This window comes from Drosophila navojoa, chromosome 3 (assembly GCF_054131105.1).
Source record: "Drosophila navojoa isolate 15081-1374.11 chromosome 3, UAZ_NAV_1.0, whole genome shotgun sequence".
Lineage (NCBI taxonomy): Eukaryota > Metazoa > Arthropoda > Insecta > Diptera > Drosophilidae > Drosophila > Drosophila navojoa.
The window spans coordinates 12,153,120-12,172,023 of NC_142891.1; the positions used below are offsets into that span (position 1 = coordinate 12,153,120).

Here is an 18,904-nt window from a genome sequence, read left to right on the forward strand (position 1 = left end):
ATTTTTTTGTTTACTTTAATTAAAAATTGAATTCGAGCGAAAAAAGCACAAAAATATGTTTCATTTTGATATTCAATTTACGAGTTAGCCATAAAAAGCATGAATTTTCCTTATCTTAACTTAAACATAAAAAGAGCACAAGTATACATTAAACATTTAGCAAGTTTTTAAATTTTTGTTTTGTTTTTTTGTTTAGGCGAAACATAAATTGTTGGGCTAGACTTTGTTCAGGTTTGTATACATATATTTATATATAAATATATATGGAGATTTCTTGTATATAGTTGCATGTATATATATATTTATATAATGTAAATCTATGTGTATAACAGACAATCGTATATATATATACATACACACATGGAAAAATATTGGGGTCCTTAACGTGTGAGTGAAATATGTTTACAAAAAATTCTTGTATATTAGCATTATCAATAATATTATTATATTTGTTGATTATTTTTCAAGTCTCAGGTTTTAGTTTTCTTGTTCTTGTTTCTGGTTGGTTTCGATTTGCTTGTACTTTCATTTATCTTGTCTTTTTTTTTTTGTTTTGTTTTTGTCTTTTCTTGTATTGTTCTTGGGATTTTTGTTTTGTGTTTGTTTTTACATTTAACGTAAATTAAAGTAAATACCACGCTTGAAAAATATTCGAAAAAATCTATAGACTTACAAACTAAATATTTGGAATCGGAGCGAAGGTTTTCTTTTTCTTTCTTTTATAATTATTATTATTATTATATATATATTTTTTTCATATGTATACGTATGTGTGTGTGTATAGATAAAACTATCTTGTATGTATATATATAGATATATATGTATGAGCTAAGGTATACATAAGTGGAATACATTAGATTGAGTCGGCCTTGTCCATTTTTTTTTTTCATTATTATTATAATTATTGTTGTGCTGGGCAAAAAATTGTTTTTTATTTTTGTTAAATGCCGACTGAAAGTCTTCGAAAGAGATTTTGATTGCAAATTTGTAGTTTTTGTTTTTGATTTAGTCTGCTGGATAGGTCTGCCTGCAGACGTTTTCTTTTGATGCACGTGAGAAGGCAACAGCTTTGTGGATGATTCCTATTCGATTTGTTTTTTTTTTTCGAAAAGTTTTTTTTTTTTTTAGGAAAATGTTTACAAAGAATTGTGCTAAATTAAAATTAATCGTAAGCCACTTAAAACATATAGAGCATAAACTAAACTTTAGGCGCTTAATCTAAGAATACGTGACAATGGGATCTCGAACATTTAAAGGGTAGCAAAAAAGGGTTCATGATAATGGGGTTGCGCACATGTAAATATGTGTTTGTGTGTGCGCGTCTGTTTTTGTTGAGGCAGCAGCTCTTCCATGGTTGTGCCCCTTGTTGTGTGTATATATGTGTATGTGCATATGATGTATGTATGTATGTATTTTGTTGCTGGCGACATGGAAACCACAACCATTTAACAAATTTTGGCATATATATATATATGCTGTAAGAGATAAGAGAAAACATCAAATTAGTTTTTGGTTTTTCTTTTTTCCTAATAGAATTTCGTACTCACAACTAATTAAATTAACATTTAGTAGTTAAAACAGCACAGTTTGATTTATTGATTCATTGGTGGCATGGGACATATGGTACACTTGGTGCTATCCATAAAATTTGGCGGTCCACCTGCAGAGGAATAGGGAAGAGATATTAGTATATTAATTGATTTAAATTATATATTAAAATGTAGAATACATATTGAATATATAAAAATATGAAACATTTCTTAGTAATGTTTATAAAAATGATAGAGATCGTAAAATAAATTTATTGAAAATTTATTCTTTTTTTTTTTTTAATATTAAATGCTTAATGTCAAATTTAGTAGCAGATATAAAACTCCAAAGGAAAGAGCGAGTCTATGCTTTAGCATAACAGCTAGCTAACATTATGTTAACAGAATGCATGTTGAGCTGCATGAACTGTATGTTATTTACTCGCTGTTAACTGAAAATCTTAAATGATGTGTTGATTAAAATGATATATTTCATTGTTGAAAATATTCTTAATTTGTTATTATTAAATATATTTTTTAATAATTAAAAGTTTATGAAATAGACACTTAGGCTCAAAAAATAACAAGCTTATGGCAACAAGTATTTAACATAATCAATATAACATCATTTTAACAGCATGTTATTTGAGGTTAGCTTAACTCTCTTTAATTCTGAATTCTCTAGATATAACTTAGTTTGTCCTAAGAAATGAGTTCTCAACTAAATCCTATACTTATCGAACTGATATATATATATTTATCATCTTAACTATCTATCTGCTATAGATCTACCTCCTATCATAGCTAAGCATTTCTTCTCTGCCCCTTTTGCTCTTACGCTGCATGTGGTTGCTTTGGTTATCGTTTCCATGGGCCATTGGCCAATTCCAGCTTAACTTACCATGCATGTGGTTCAGGTGTCTGCTAGTCGCATTGCTATGATGATGATTGTACAGGCTGCTGGTGTAGACCGGCGGTGGTGGTGGTGGCATGGCCAATTGCTGTTGGATTTGCTGCAGCTGCTGGTGGCTGCGCATGTGTATATAAGGCGCTGGCGGTGCAGGAAGCTGTGGTGGCTGCAAGGATGCTGTTGGTGGTTGCATTTGGGGTAGCTGTTGTTGTTGTTGTTGCTGTTGATGTAGTTGTTGTTGCAGTGTTTGTGGTGGTGGTGGTGTGGGTGTGCTAGGTGGAGTGCTCGTGCTCTGACAGGGACTATTCAAATTCCGTGTAACGGCATTATTGGAAATTTGCTGCAACAGGCGGCAATCGGCAGCCGTATAAACGGGCGGCGATGGTTCATTGTGTTGTTGTTGTTGCTGTTGGTATGTCAAGTGGTGTTGCTGATGGTGCGACGACTGCGGCTGCTGTTGCTGTTGGGCGTAGGAACCATGCCCACTATCACACGACGATACTGAACCTGTTGGGTGTTTGTTTGTGACAATGAAAGTAGAGTAAAAGTTGCGTAAAGTGTGTCACAGCACAGTATGTGTGTGTGTGCGTGTGTGTGTATTGTGTGTGTGTGTATATAAAGCAGTGTAAGAGACCAACAACCAAACGATAACCAACCACCATATATAGTAGATATATCTATATATATTATATATGTCAGCCAAATGCAAGCGAGGAGCGGGGGGGTTGATACTAAAGCACAACTAACCTTACACATTATCTAATGGCCAACTACAACTATGCATTATATATTTATTATTAGCTAGTATATGCTAAAATGGAACTCTTAGTTTTTAGTAGGCAGTGTCTAAAAGCGTTTAGTTTCATGACGACAGGGCGAAAGTTTTACGACGCTGTCGTTGGCGTCTGTTCGTTCACTTACCGGAAGTCACGGATTTGCGCAACGGTAAGTCACGAAACGTAGTCACACTGCTGCTCTCCAGCGATAGATCCACCGAGGGCAACGGCGGCGGCGGGGCGGGCGTGTCCGAGTGGGAGCGCTCGTGTATCGCACGTGTGGGCATTATGTTACCTGAAGCAGGCGGAGAATAAAGGAAATCGAATTAATTAAAATACAATTCATTTATGTTATATACATTGTATGGACTCTTCTATATATATATGTATATATAATTTTTCTATACACACTATGCCTATTCTTTATGTATACATACTTATCGATAGAGATAGCTGGAATTATTTCAGTCGTTCGTTTTGTTTCTGTCCCGACTCTATTTGCCTATTACATATATTTCTGCAAAGGCATTATGCTCATTTTCATTTTGAGTTTAGGGTATACGAGGTTCTCATTTCATTGCTTTTTCCCCTTTAAATGGATTATTCAGCAATTTAGAACAGCTGTTTTACCTATAGCAGCTCGCAGTAATATCAAAACTTATGGATAATAAATAATGATATGGATAGGTAATATATGTATATAAATATATACACATATGTATTAGAGGGCAGAGAAACTCAAGTTGAAATGAAGTATACTCAAAGTATATAGAATGAAATGGATTCGAAAACTAAATACTTCCTATCAATAATAATATAAAACTTATATTCCCTTATGTTAACTTTTAAGTAACATTAACATTAACATTAACATTACCATACAAAGTAATGTAGCTAACATCACTTTAAAGTTCTCTAAAATACTTGTTAGTTTATATATGTACATCTATAGAACTAGTACTGCTGCAACAAAACACTTTATACTATCTCCATATACATAGAAAATATGCTCTAACTGTAATCTCAATTATGCTTATGTTAACTACACTTTAAGTATGTAAATCTCTTGTTATTTTCTATATGCTAAATATCCAACAAATTTCCTTTCGAGTGCCAAGTCAACAGCTTTACGTCTACCTAAGTCAATGATGGACATTCTCTAATCCAGCCATAAACCAGCACGGAAATACTCAGAACTCGCTAATCGCCCAAGTCTAGAGAATAGCAGCTGATGCTTACCTCCCGATGCCAGACGTCGGTGTGCACAGGGACTGGGACTGGGCGTGCACTGTGCATTGGCCACGCCCGGCGGCACCACAGCACCAGCAGCTGGCACAATGCCGCCTCCAGCGCCGGCCGGCGTGCTGAAGCCATGGGCCGCATGTAGATGATGCAGCGGCGGCAGGACGCCGGGCAGCGCTGAGCTATGTCGCGGCACGAACGGCTGGTGTGGTCGTATTTTCGAGGACTCCGACAGCGAGAGCATCTTCTTGACGGCCTGCGGCGAGGCGGTGCCGAATTTGGGTCCATTGTTGTGCAGCTGCTGGCGGCGCTGATTGTCGCTGGTGGAGCTCGTCGAGCTGGTCGTGGAGAGCGTGGGCGAGCTGGGGTGTCGCTTGCGCAGCGACAGCGACGAGTTCGGCGCCGAGCTGGAGCTGGTCTGCGAATAGATGCTCAGCTGATCGCCGCCGGCATTGTGGCTGCCGGTGCCGGTGTTGCCGGCATTGATGCTGCCGCTGCCGCTGCCGGCGCTGCGATGCGAGCTATTCCCGTGCGATATGCTGCCCGAGTAGGTGGAGCCGTGCGGCGGCTCGCACTCCAGCGACAGCTTGTGCAGCAGATCCTCATCGCTCAGTATTTTGAGGCTATTCAGGTAGGCCTTCACCCGTCGCACCATTTGCGCCTCCTCGAACATTTTCTTGGGATTCGGCGCGGCGGTCGACTTCTTGCGCCGCTTGATCGTCGCCTGGCCGGCATTGGCCGCGATCACCGTGCCGGCAGCGGCGTTGCTCTGCGAGGCGGACATCTGGTTGAGCGAGAAGAGCGCATTCGATGGCGTCTGGCCCTTCAGCTCCAATATGGCCAGCAGATCGTAGGGTGAGCTGCACATGTGCGTCAGCAGGCGCACCTCCTTGGAGAGCATGCGCAGCTTCTCGAAATTGATCAGGCCATCGACCCGCGTATCGTTGCCCAGGTGGATGAAGGTCAGATCCTTTTTCACAATCGGATAGAACGGTATGATGGGATGCTGGGCGAGCAGCTCAGCCGACACGAGCTGCCTGTACTTGGACATGTTGCGCGACGGATCCATCAGATCCTGCAGATCATTGAACAGTCGCTGATATTTCGAGGGCAGCTTCTCCCAGGTCTGGCGCAGGCGCGACACGGCGCCATGGCCCAGACCCGATATGATGGCAAACATTGAGTTGAAATTGCGGCACTCCTTGCAGTGTCGCGCTATCTTGATGAACTGCTTCACGATCTTCATGCGACGCACGATATTGTGCTCGGCACAAATCTCGCTAACCACCCAGAACATTTCGCGATTCACCAGCTCCGAGAATTTACTGAGCATCGGCACACCGTATTTGGATTGCAGTTCGAACAGCTCGTCGATATATTCCGTGGACTCGATCTGCCGGAAGTTGGCAAAGTCCTGCAGTGTCAGCTGTATGGCCAGCTCATACGCGTTCAGCTGGAGAAAATGAACGCCCGACTCGCGCACCAGCTCCAGGGCCAGCTCGTCCGGCACCAGCGGCTCGGTGCTGTCGTTTAGCTTGAGATAGTAGCGTGCCGCAAAGCTGATACGCTCGGCCAGATTCTGGAGTTGGTCGGGCAGGCGACGCTGCTTCACCATGCCGCCCTCGCCAACGCTCACCTCACACAGCGAGAAGTTCGAGCTGGGATCATGGATGCCGAACTCCTGCAGTGTCAACATGACCACCTCGTGGGCCGTCGTCTCCTTGTAGATGAGCACATACTTGCACGTCTGATCCGACTTGTACACCTTGAGCACATGTTCCGGATAGTCCGGCGGCAGCATGGAGCTGCTCGTCAGCGTGCTGGCCGCGGAGGGGCGATGGATGTGGGACTGCAAATAGTTGACCTGCAGCGTGCCAGAGGACTCAATGTTGTTGTCATAGTTGAGACTGCTCAGATCCGGATTCGATTGCGATTGATACAAACGTCCGACAGTGGTGGCATTGCAGCCGCCGTTGGTGGAATTGCAGCTGCTGCTGCCCGAGCTGGCGGCGGACAGCTTCGGCTTCGATTGCGGCTCATTGAGCAGCGTGTCGGCGCTGTCGTTCAAGCTGCCCACGTGCGGCTGCTGCTGCTGCTTCAGTAGATTCATTTTGGCCAACGCCTTCTGCAGTCGACGCTTCGGCGCCAGCGTCATGAAACCACCCGGCTTGCCATCCTCGGCACTGCACTTCTTGGCCGAATTCGAGTTGACGCTCTGCAGCAGCTGCTGCATGAAATTGGCCGCCATGTTGCCGCCGCCGCCGCTCACGGGCGGCGTCTGTGGCGGCGCACAGTCCGGCTGATCGAGCAGCATGTCCACGGAACTCAGGCGCACCATGTGCGCTCGGTTCGTTAGCTCCTCGGTGGTGCTATCGCTGCGGCCATGCAGCTTGGCAATATCGTTGGCGCAAATACGACGCGGACTGCGCAAACTCTTGAAGCTGCCGTTGCCGCTGCTGCTGATGCCGCCGCCGCTGCCGCCGCCAGCTGAATTGCTGCCGCTGCCATGCTCGAGTGCCTGCATAATCTCCTTGAAGCCCAGCAAATTGCTTTTCACCTGAATGCTCAGGTGCGTGGTGCCCGTCAGCAGCTCCAACGCCCGCTTGCTGGTCACATGATCCAGCGATTGGCCATTCACCTCATGGATTTGATCGCCACGCTTGAGGCCGACATCCTGAGCCTTTGAGCCCGGCTCCACGTGCGATATGTAAATGCCAACCGAAGCATTGCCGGTGGCTGCGGCCACGCCTCGCAGCTCATAGCCGCCGATAATTTGAAAATTAAGCGGCTCGTCGCGTGAGGAACGCGTTAAAATGCAACTGCGCATGCGTGCCTTGGCCGCGCACGCGATGTGCAGCAGGCGCAGCTGACTCAACAGTTTTTTGCTTTCCAGGCCAGCCTCAAAGATCTCCAGGAACTCCATCATCTCGTGGTCAGCCTCAAAGTCGGTAAAATGATTGTTCACCCACAGCAGCACGACGCGCGTGACACGATCCCTCAGCTCTTGGGTCTTGTGCGTGTCCACCTGCTCCAGATCGAACCAATGCAACAGCTTTCGCGTCACCTCCTGTGGATTCTGTATGAAGATGCGATGCGTCAACAGAAAGTCTTCCACATATGTGGGATCGGTCATTGAGTTCTCTTCGACAAGCTGCTGCAGCAGACGCTCGGGTGTGCCTCGGATGACCACATGACCACGTTTCGTATTCAAATTGGCCGAAGCCGAGCCGCTGCCCGTTGTAGTGGCGCTCTCTGCACCGCTGCCTCCGATCGAACGCAGCTCGGTGACCATTACCACCCGACCCTGGTCATCCTCGTGCCGGCGCGTATTCTCTTCGCCCTGATGCTGGATGCGATAGTAATCGGTTTGGGTAATGCACACAAATTGACAATCATCGCATTTGGTGCGCATCACGCCGCGATGATACAGCTTATCCATGGTGGGCAAAATGCCAAACGAATCGCCCATCTGCAGCTCCTCGCGCGTGCCATTCGCATGCTCGATCTCAACGGCGCCATTGATCAGCACCGACCAGGAGTCGAGCTCCTCACCATCCGACATGACCACTGTGCCGGCCTTGTCCACCACGGCGAACACCATCACCGAGCAGAGGGCCCGTCGCACCGCTAGCGTTATGTTTGTGAATGCCTTGAGGCCCTGCGTGAACTCCAGCAGAATTTCCACATCATCTTCGCTGCGCTCCGATGGATCCTTTTCGAGACAATCGCGTACGGCATCTCGCACGTTAAGGCTCTACCAGGAGAGACAGAGAGAGAGAGAGAGAGAGAGAGGGATGATAATAATTAAAACAACAAATTCACAGGAGTTCCTATTGCTCGATATGACCAACTCACATCCATGCTTTCGGCTAGATCCTCCTCATCGGAGTCCACCACAGACTCAACGAGGCCGGAGAGATCAATCTCCTCGGCCTCCAGCGATGAGCCATAGACAGAGGCCATTGTGTCGCTGCCGCTGTACGCTGAACTTGTGTCACTTGAATGGGAGCCACGATTGCATTTTTGATGCAATTCTGGTCGATTGATTGAGCCGGTGTTGGTGACGGTGCCGCTGCCAACAATTGTTGAGCTGGCTGTGCTAGTGGGTGGATACTGTACACAAAGAGACAGACAAAACAGATAAAGATAGATAGATAGTAAAAGGGAAGTTCTTAATGGGCACACAATGAGATATTCAAGATATTCAAGTCAAGGCACTCACATGATGTCTGATATGATGATATGGATCCATTAAGGGGCTGCTAATGCTGCTGCTGTTGCTGCTGCTTCGTCTACTGCAGCTACGGCATGCCAATCACTTGAATGATATGTGCACTGAACTTTAGACTTTGCGATTAAGCTGCAACGAGCAAAACAAATTCAAATTAACTACGTTTAAATATTTCATATGCTAAATAATTTAGAATAATTTCTATTCCAAGTCGAAAGAAGCGCGCGCAGTTCACAAAAAGAAGCACCGAATGCAACTGAACAGGAATTTATATTAGCAAACCCGATCATAGCATTCTCCTATAAATGTGTACGCCTATAAAAATATATTATATACATATATTATAATCATTTAAATCTAATCAGAAATTATAAGATTCAGCGTAGCTAATTGCAAGATTAAATATGAAATTATTTATAAAAATATATAATTAGACTTTTTTCTGAAAACAAATTAAAATTTGTTATTTAATCCCTGTTATCGCAAAAAAAAAACACGTTTCTTTAAAGTTTAACACCTTGCATTTAAGTGATAAGAATTACCTCTGTCTGAGGCTCAACAAAAAATAATTGACAATTATTAATTTTTTTTCTTGCTATATATAATAAATAAATAAAAAAAATTGCTCACTATTTATAATAAATTATTTTGAAATACGTTAGTCTAAGTAATAAGAAAACACTTAAATAATAAACTTTATAAAACAATAAAAAGAAATTTTTTGTATAATGCTGTGTAATAATAATTTTATAATATTATAATAACATTATAGCTTTAAATGTTAAGAAAAATTAAATTAATTTTTGTTTATATTTTATGTAATTTAATGTTAATAAATTACACATTTAATGTTAATAAATAAAATAAACCAAAATTAAATTGTTTTATACAGAAATATTCTAGTATCTAAAATTTCATTACTTTATTTCTTAAAATGCATTTCTGCAATATTTTAAATTAAATTATATTCATTTTTATATATTTTTTTTTAAACTCTTTTATTTATTTATTTTTTTCTTTTTTGACTATACTGTTAAAGAACTTAATGCCAGCCAGCTTAAAATGAAAATTAATTGGATTAAATAATTCCATACTTTTCAAACAGAATATTTAATGACTTAAGGCGAAAAATTGTAGGCCAGTTTTGCATTTTATAATGATATAAATACATACATATATAATTTTGTATATTCATATTTTTAATATAGAACTAAATGTACACAGATTGCATTCCTATATTTATATATTTCTACTTTTATCTCTTTGCTCTTTCACATTTTGCGTAAAAAGCCAACTTTACCTAATTAAGTTGCAAAATATGAAATCTTTTCAATCTCTTGTAAAAAAAAGGAAAAGACAACAAAAAAAAACTTGCTGTGAGATTTTATTGGTCAATTTTGTTTGTTTGTTTGTTTTTTGCTTTTGTTTCGCTGGGCGCACAATTTGCGGTACACCCATACAAACAAACTAACACACTTTCATTTTCAGCAGGCGCAACAACAACAACAGCAACAATGCTGCCAATAAATTAAGTCAGCGCTGCGCGCCGACAACAACAAAACAAAACACAAGAGATATAACATTAAAAAAAAATTCTCATGCAATTGAGTCTGCGCTGCTAACGCCGACGCCGACGCTGACAGCAACAGAAACTGTGCAGCGTGTGGGTATATAAATGTATGTATGCATGTGTGCGACAGCTTGATTGTTTTCTGTATGCGTGTATATGTGGGGGGAGCGTAAAATAATAAAATAAAAACACGAAAATTGTAGGCGACGACTTCCGTTCGCTGGATAAGCGACTATTATAGCAACAAGAGCAGCAGTAGAAGTAGCTTATTGCAAAATCAAAATGTAATAAATAAACACTGTCTCACACACACACGCACACAAATGCACATATGTATACACGCAGGCAAATCTGGCGTTCCACACATACACTAAATATGGGCGTGTTTGTACAGTTCAATGGTTTGATGTAGGCTGCTTTAAAAATACATATATGTACATATATACATATATGTATGTATGTAACAACGCTGCACTTGCTAATTATACGCACTTTTTTATAGCCGACATATATATATACGCACACACACACTCACATATAAATTTTTCCCTGCTTTATCGGTGGCTTCTTCGTTTTTGTTGCGTACGCTTTGCATAAAGAAATTTCAGCCAGCTCGCTCCCTGCGCATTGTTGGAATTTCACTCACACATACACGCACGCACACGCACACACCTACAGTCAGACGTACACGAGCACACGCGCATAGTTTTTCAAGCAGAAAAGCCACTACTTTCAGCAAACGATAAGTTTTTATTTCTATTATTCTTTAGGATTTGCAGCATACCAGCAAGCACTTTATTATTCCGTATTGCACTTTATTTAATTACTTTTCGGCTTGCATATGCCATTTTAATTTAGAAAAATGCACAATGGGTCTCGACGCGTCAGTGTTGCCCTAGTAGATAGATAACTAAATATTTCAAGCGATTAGCTGTGGTGGCGACGCGATATTGTTGTGCGAACAAGTTGGCAGCACTATACACAAAGCGTGTAACTTGCCCTAACAGCCCGTAGATGGCGCTTGCATTGGTAGCTGTGGCGCGACTTTTTAAATTGAAGTTCAGCAAAGAGCGCGGGTCCTTGGGTCAACTCATCTATTTACATTAGCAAAGAAAAAAGGATAACACCCAATGCAGGAAAAAAAGTGTCCACAATGTACAAACAAATTTTTATTGAAAGTAGTGAGTCCCCTGGGAGCTCAAGTCTCATCTTCCGGTAATAGTAGAAAAAAAGGAAGCCAAAAGGGCTCAGGTTGTGTACCAATTTCAATAAGCCGCTTCCATCTTAATGTAAGGCAAGCGTCTTTAATGCATGTTTGCGCCATTATTGATGACCTAAGACAGGAGCGCGGCTCAACCCCTCGAGCTCCGGGATCTAGGCTGGGCCCACATAAAAAACGCAACATGTTTCGTTTGCGGCTTTGCCTACGGCCGATGGCAGGGGTCTAGCCTCGTTACACACAAGGGTGTAAAACTAGCACGTCGAATTGGCGAAGGGTGCCGGCCACGTGGCTAATGCCACACACACACAGAAACACAAACATAAGGTAGATGGGCGGGGCGAAGAAAATAATAAACATAAAAAGCAAATCCTTAAGGTGCAGTGGGCTATTTTTTGTCTCGTTTCTATTTGCCTGATCTGCAGCCACAAGAAGTCAAGCAGGGTCATACTGGTGTGAAAAGGAGGGGAAGGCGAGGGTGTTTGAGTGAGTGTGTATGTGTGTGTGTGTGTGTGTGTGGCTGGTTTGCTGCTGATGACTTCATGTCCCCAAGGTGTGCAGCAGGCGGGCAGTGCAACGGCTTTAGACATTGCCCACTGACACCGTCTGCATTTTTATGGCTTGCCAGCTTTATAGGCCTTAAAACATATTAAATTTGAATTGAATGCAGCTCAAGAGTTAGAAACACTCGTAAATGCTTAATTTATAGCTGAGTTTAGTTGTAATACTTTGTAATTACTTTTACTAACGATTTATCGATAAGTACCTGCTTATCGATATGCAGCTGATCGGTAAGTTTTGCAAATGTAAATGTGGATCGTAATGTAAATGTTAACAGTGTCCGCCATTAAAGGAAGTTTTTCTCGCGAATTTCTTTCGTGTAGTGCGGCGCCAGCACATTAATTATCCTTTTGCGATGTGAAATTGTGTTTATTAGTGAAAATGTTGATAAATATAGTTAGTTAATGCTGAAATGCATTATAATAGAGTAAAAGTGTGCGCAAGTCTGTGCAAATGTGTGTTTAAAATGTATTACGCAAATTGCTAATTGGAAGTGCAGCACCCGTTAACCGTTAGGTTTCGCGACCTGTTGCTTTCGTTGGTTCTTTCGTCGCGAGTGTTGTGCGTGAAGTTCTAGTGATATATGTGTATATATTTTTTTGTATTATTTTTTTTTTTTTTAGTTTAATTGTGTTGATGTAAATGTAAAAATACTTATTGAGTTAAAGTGAAAGGGTAAGTTTATGCTTATATGTATTAATATGTATGTATGTATATACATACATATGTATGCATGTGTGTTTTAACAAAATTACACACATGCTCGGCTGCTTATCTGTTTAAAATGCTTTACGCATGTGAGCAATCGCCAGTGGAGCACCAGCACAAGCCGTTACTTCGATTGCTCGGTTGCTTTTCGCCTTTTCGCCCTTTAGTGCGTTAGCCTTGAGGTTTTTGGTTTGTAGCTGGCGTTGCTTTTGCTTTTCTAACCTAACGGAAATCTCTGAGCGCATTTGTTTTGCTGCCGGCAATGGCATTTGTGCTGTTTGTTCTTTTTCCCTTTTTTTGCGTTTGCTTTGTTTTTGCGTTTGCTTACAATAAAATCAAAGATTGCGTCTGGGATTTTGTTTTCGCAAGCCTCACAAAGCAAACCAACTCAAATAAGCGCAGCCACAGCCCCATGAGACGCGCCAGCAAAAGTGAGTTGGGAGCCTGAGGGCCAGCTTCAAATAATAACTTATTGATTTGGATTGCATAGGAGCAAAAGTTACTTTAAATTCAAGTAGTGCAGCAGTTGTGGACTCTGTTGCCATTTTCTTTTCATTTTGCTTCGGGCATTTTTTTCAATTAGCAGGCGAATCCGCTAAATTCCATTTTCGGATGTCACACGCACACACATACAAAGTGCCTCACGCACACAGCAATAACAACAGTCTACGATTCTGAGCAACAGGCAGCTAGTGACACAAAATTAAATTGTGTTTGGATTAGCGTGCAGGAGCGAGAGATGAGTATTTATTGTGAGATAGCATTTGTGTGTAAATTGAGTGCGCAGGTACTTTGAGTTGTTTGCGCTGGTTTCTATTGCTGTCTCTTTTACTCTCTTCTGGAAGTTTTCAATGCAAATGCACTATGGGTAAAAAGTCGATTTTTTTGGCATTAATTGTAAATGAAGAGCTAGGAACTTGAAATTTTAGGAATATATTATTAATATTAAAAAAGAAATTCGGATTTTTTTTTTTACAATTGGGCGTGGCATTCAAATTTTCCGCCCCTTTTACATATTATATTAAATTAAAAATCATTACCTGTGGGCTCAAATTATTTTTAATAACTTTTTTGTACACTTTTAGCAACTTTAAATTATATTTTTATTATATTTCATCCAACTGCAAGCAAATATTAATATTTGAAGACTCTTAGGGATATATAAAATATATGCGATATAATTTTAAACTGAATGGTCTTCATTTTCTTCATCTAATTCAAAATTTAACTCTAAATTTTTATCATCAATGTTTTGATCTTCATTTTCCTCATCTTCATCCTCATTTTCGTCTTCATTTTCTTCTTCAACTAAGGTTGGCTCCATTAAGCCTTCAAATGTTGCTGGTAATTGAAAATTGGGATCTTCCAAAAGTTCAATAACTTATTTTGGGAATTTTTTTTTCTTGTTTTTCTTTTCGCGTTCTTTTAAACTGAGTGAAGAGAGAAGTGGATCAGATGAGTCTAAAGCCCTATTAAATATATCAGTTAAATTCCCTAATCGGCTACATTTCCTGGCGTGAGATTTCCTATCATTTCTATACAGCTTGTTCCGGGATTCAGACGCGTTTTCTCCTAATATGCCAACAGGAATTATGCAAGTGCCCATAATTTGGTATCCATGCACCAAAATTTTGTGAACATCATTGATATTTCCACTTCCATTAGGCCTGGGTTTATCCACATGAAGACCCATTTCATCCCACAGCCTCCGCTTAATTTCTTGTTTACGCAATGATACCTTTTGTTTGTCGACATCCTTAACACGCCATTTTTTAATTTCGATTTTGTACGATATTTTCAATACAAACTCAAGGAATCGAATCCAAGCATGCAGAGGGCTAATTCCATATTGCAAATTCGTAGAAGAAGTTCTAAAAATTTCCGAAGTACTTTCCAAAGTACCTTCACAAACAATTATCACCCTGCCTTCAAGCCACCTAGCATGATGCATTTTAAACCTTTCTAAATTCCGGTTGCACTTTGGCAGATGCTTCTTTATATACTCTACAAATTGCTTTACTCTTTTATCAATTAGATTATTAATATTTTCGCTAATATTATTGTTAATTTTTTCAATAATAAAGTTTTTTACCGCGTCTTCTTGGCGGTTGTTGTTGGTCCATACCTCCACAAGCTCTGCACGACAAAACTCGTTTTTAACTGCAACAACTAATTTTTTTCCAAAAGGAACAAAAAGGAGCAAACGAGGTTAATAGATTCCGAACCTGGACATAATACACAACAACTGTTATATCAAACCTCTGTGAAGTGGTGTGCTGCACAAAAGTAATACTCCACGGAACACAAGTACATTTGTTAATTTTTAGCTAAAAATACACACAGACAACACACTGGACAACTGGACAATAACACAATTACAATCAAAAAGTAATAGCAATAACTTATTGTACATACCATTAGGTACGTTTTCCATTATACACTTTTTTTTGTTTATGTTTACACAAAAGCTCCACTTTAATTGCAAGTTGAACAAAATTTCCCGCGCTTTTTATATATCAAACGCAACTATGCAACAGCTGACTTTGAGTATGTGTAAAATATTAATGGTAGTCGCTAAATTTTTAAAAAAATACTTTTTAATCTAGTTGAAGTATATATATTCAATAAATAAAAGAAAATTTTAAATTGTGAACAAAATTTTTTTTGAATAAATGCCAAAAAAATCGACTTTTTACCCATAGTGAAATGGAAGGACTTTAGTATACGTGTGTATTTATAAGCCGTATGTGTTTGATCGCCTGTCTTTCGTTCTATTGCATATTTATATATTGTATATGTACATTAACAGGTTATTTCAATTAAAACCTAAAAACCTAATCTAAAATAGATATCAGAAAAACATAAATGTAAATTAAAAAAAAAAAAAAAATAGAAATAATAAAAAATTTCACTGCATATTTTACACAATAAATTAAGGAAAAAAGTAACAAAGAAAACATTGTACCCTAATTTTAGTAGCTTCGGCGTATAAAAAAGCTTACAAATAGTTGAAAAAGCTAGTTGCAACATTGTTGGTATATAATGTCACTCACGCGTTCATCTCCAGCTAATATCTAAGCACCTTCCAGGCAAGGAGGGCATTTCGAAAAAGTAAGGGCGCAAAAATAGCTGTGTGTAATTGAGCTCCACGAGACACAGATGTTTGCAGGATTTAACAATGCGACAATGATGAGCCAGCGAAGCAGCCTGACAGACAGAGCTAGTCCAGCAAGTCGAGGCCAAGTCCTGTGCAGGTCGCTGCTGGCGGTGTTGGGGCCATCGCAATTTGAATTAATAAGTTTATTATTTTGTAGTTGGCTTTTGGATTTGTAGCGGATTTGTATTTTATGTTATTTAATTTGCCCTAGTACTTGGGCCCAGTGGGTGTCGCATAGCCAGTCAGCCCGCTAGCCAGCTGGTGGTGGTTGGTGTGGCTCTGTCTGCTTTTAGGGCCCCAAGATATCTCCGCCCGGAGCGCAGTCCCAGCTGTTTGGCTTGCACGCAGCGGCTCAAATTCTCATTTAGTTGTGCTGCTACAGCTTTTGCTGAGCTCCGACTCGACCCATAGGAAAATGCCACCGAGAAGATTGTTCGTTCAAGAAATTTTTATTTGTAATTCATTTTACGTTTTGCATTTTGTGTACTTAGGATTTGTATGTCATTACGGTTTGGTTTTTGTTTTATATTTGCTGCAATTTTTTACTTAAGCTATATATTCGTAATTTCATCAGTATTTAAGTTCCTTATGATTTTTGTGTTTGTTTTTGCTATTTCAAGCCACTTAAAATTTTAAACTTTATTCAACATGATTGTGCTCAACGTTTTTCTTTGTTTTTCAAATGTCTGAATGTTCAATTAGTTTTCCTTTTTTTTTATTTGTTGTTGTCTTGAATATATATTAAATATGCCTTGAAATTAATTAATAATTCATATAATTTTGTCATAATTTGATTCGTTGCAATTGAAACTTTTTAATCATTTTTTATTCATTTTTCGACAGCATTTTCAAATAATTGTGTACTTGTTTTATGGAATATATATATTTTGTTCAATAATAGTTTTTAATTGCATTTATATGAGTCTACAATGCAAAATCAGCATTTATGATTGGAATACACTACGAACTAAGATTTATAATTAAATCAATTGCACAATTACAAACGTTTCATTGAATGAACTCTCCAAACAATCATTTGAATTTTCCATTTGAATATTCTATTATAGTTGATTCGATGGAAAGTCATTTGAGATTCGGTTAGCCGAATTCGAGCTCGAATTAATTTATTTTCTCTTTTGTTCCATAGTTGATAATTAATATATTTTCAAAGCAGTTTTGTTGCTACAGCGAAACCTTCGTAAAGCTTATTCATAAAACTCAGATTAGCAATTAATTTAGTTTCCACATACAAAATGTTGGAATATGAAAGAAACACGAGGAAAAGGCACAGTAAAATGTTCATTATTGATATTATTAGAATAATATAAAATAAAAACAATTGGTGATAGTTTAATGTGGGTCAGAATAAATAAAATATTTTGATATGCGTCTAATTGACTTAGTCATCTCGTGATTCAAAGTTCGAGCATTGGCTTGAAAATAAAATTGATGATCTTAGCATTAGAATATTTACGCTTAGCATATGAGCTTAATATAGAACACACTTCTCTACTAGTAGGCAGTTCTAGAAGCATTTTTGCATAAATTGAAATTCTAATTTTCAGTTGCTCGAAACAGTTATTGTCAAAATTATACGCAGGTTCTCGGATATATAGTAGATTTCTCTTTTCTCTCCATTTTGTATCCATCAAAATTCAATTTTGAGTCATAGTTGATAGAGTTTTTGCTTTTTTAGAATTGAGAGGGGGATAGCATAGAACTACATTTATATAAATATATATGTATGTATATAATATAGTTCCTTTGGTTTTCTGGGTATATACATTTAAAGCAAAATTATTCGATAGATAGCGTTCAGGTGGAGGAGCGATAGGTACACACATATGTCAATGTTTACTTTTTTTTTTTTTAGATTCTATTTCATAGAATACGCGTACAGTACTACAAATACTTAGGTCTATCATATGCCAAAAATTGTGAATTGTGTATAGTTTTTCTATCTGTTGAAGTCTATATTTACAATGCTATTTGAATTATGTTCGAATGCAAAAATCTTAAGCTATTGACTTGAATTTGCCCTTAAAGCTAAGCTAATACTAAGCATCTCCTGTGTTTGACCAATAAATCACTTATAATATATATATATAGATATTATTATGTAGTATTAAGTGCATTATGCCCCAACCAAAACAGTAAAATATATAAGAAATGCTTGAGAAGATTTTAGTTTATGAAAAATCGTTGCAACAGAAAATTAAGCCAAAAAACTTTTTTTTAAGGTAACTGAAATTAATTTAAATTTAGTATAATTATAAACTAAATATATCCTTATTTTAAGGAATTAGATTAACATATTGAAAAAGGTATCACATAGAAAGGAATTTGCTCGAAGATTATTTAAAATATTTTACAAAATAATTAGTGAATGGATAAGAAGGATATTTTGGAGTAATTGAACTTAATTTCTTTTAGTTTAAAATGTGAGAAAAGATAGCGCATAAAATATATTTGCTCGACGATTGTTAATATAAATATTATTAAAATCTTATTATTATTATTATTATATATATTTTTTTTTCATTTCAGAATGGTGTAGTGTAATGTGAAAGTGAAAATCAGTAGATGGATAGTAAGAAAAACAATAGGTAAGTCACTCACTATTAATACATACATAATACAAATTTCTGCATACATAGAATATAAGATTTCAGAGCATATAATGAGTTCTCCTAGTCAGGCAGGCCAAGCTAAAGTTCAGTTGTTTCAAATTTGATAATAGTTTGGTTGGGGCTATTTAAAACACGACTAGCCGTAGTTTCGCTTGCACATTGTTTATTTTTAAATGCATTTCCTCATATAAATGCATAAAATTCGCATTGTGTTTTCTTTTTATTTAGATTTTGTTTTTCTTTAACTGTTTTGAATTAAAGTTTACCATGTAATATTTGATATATATGTATATATACCTATATGTATTTCAAATATGTGCTAAAATCGTGAGTGGGTTCTTTTTCATTATTTTTTTTGTTGCTTGTGTGGG

The 18,904-nt window shown here is 38.7% G+C and overlaps 1 protein-coding gene across 2 annotated transcripts; it reads right to left on the bottom strand.

Annotated features, from left to right (window-relative positions):
- Positions 1-163: 163 nt before the first annotated feature.
- On the bottom strand, positions 164-11,191 carry PDZ-GEF (PDZ domain-containing guanine nucleotide exchange factor). 2 transcript variants are annotated; one of them, XM_030387156.2, is made up of 8 exons: positions 11,043-11,191; positions 8,680-8,817; positions 8,313-8,570; positions 4,455-8,211; positions 3,361-3,510; positions 2,431-2,946; positions 1,548-1,660; positions 164-1,475 (listed from the first exon to the last, which is right to left on the bottom strand). In XM_030387156.2, the coding sequence occupies exons 2-7, from the start codon at positions 8,707-8,709 to the stop codon at positions 1,593-1,595; spliced, it is 4,779 nt and encodes a 1,592-aa protein (XP_030243016.1). In that variant the 5' UTR covers positions 8,710-8,817; positions 11,043-11,191; the 3' UTR covers positions 164-1,475; positions 1,548-1,592. The 2 variants fall into 2 exon arrangements, with proteins under 2 accessions (XP_030243016.1, XP_089114576.1); XM_089258450.1 differs by lacking the exon at positions 2,431-2,946.
- Between the last annotated feature and the right edge of the window lie 7,713 nt (positions 11,192-18,904).

What these genes read in the sequence shown, in the direction of transcription:
- PDZ-GEF (XM_030387156.2), bottom strand. Translation starts at nt 8,709, where the DNA reads ATGGATCCATATCATCATATCAGACATCAT. An exon ending in ATCATCATATCAGACATCAT is followed by an intron (nt 8,571 to 8,679) that starts GTGAGTGCCTTG and finishes CTTTGTGTACAG; the next exon opens with TATCCACCCACTAGCACAGC. An exon ending in ACACCTGAACCACATGCATG is followed by an intron (nt 1,661 to 2,430) that starts GTAAGTTAAGCT and finishes ATTCCTCTGCAG; the next exon opens with GTGGACCGCCAAATTTTATG.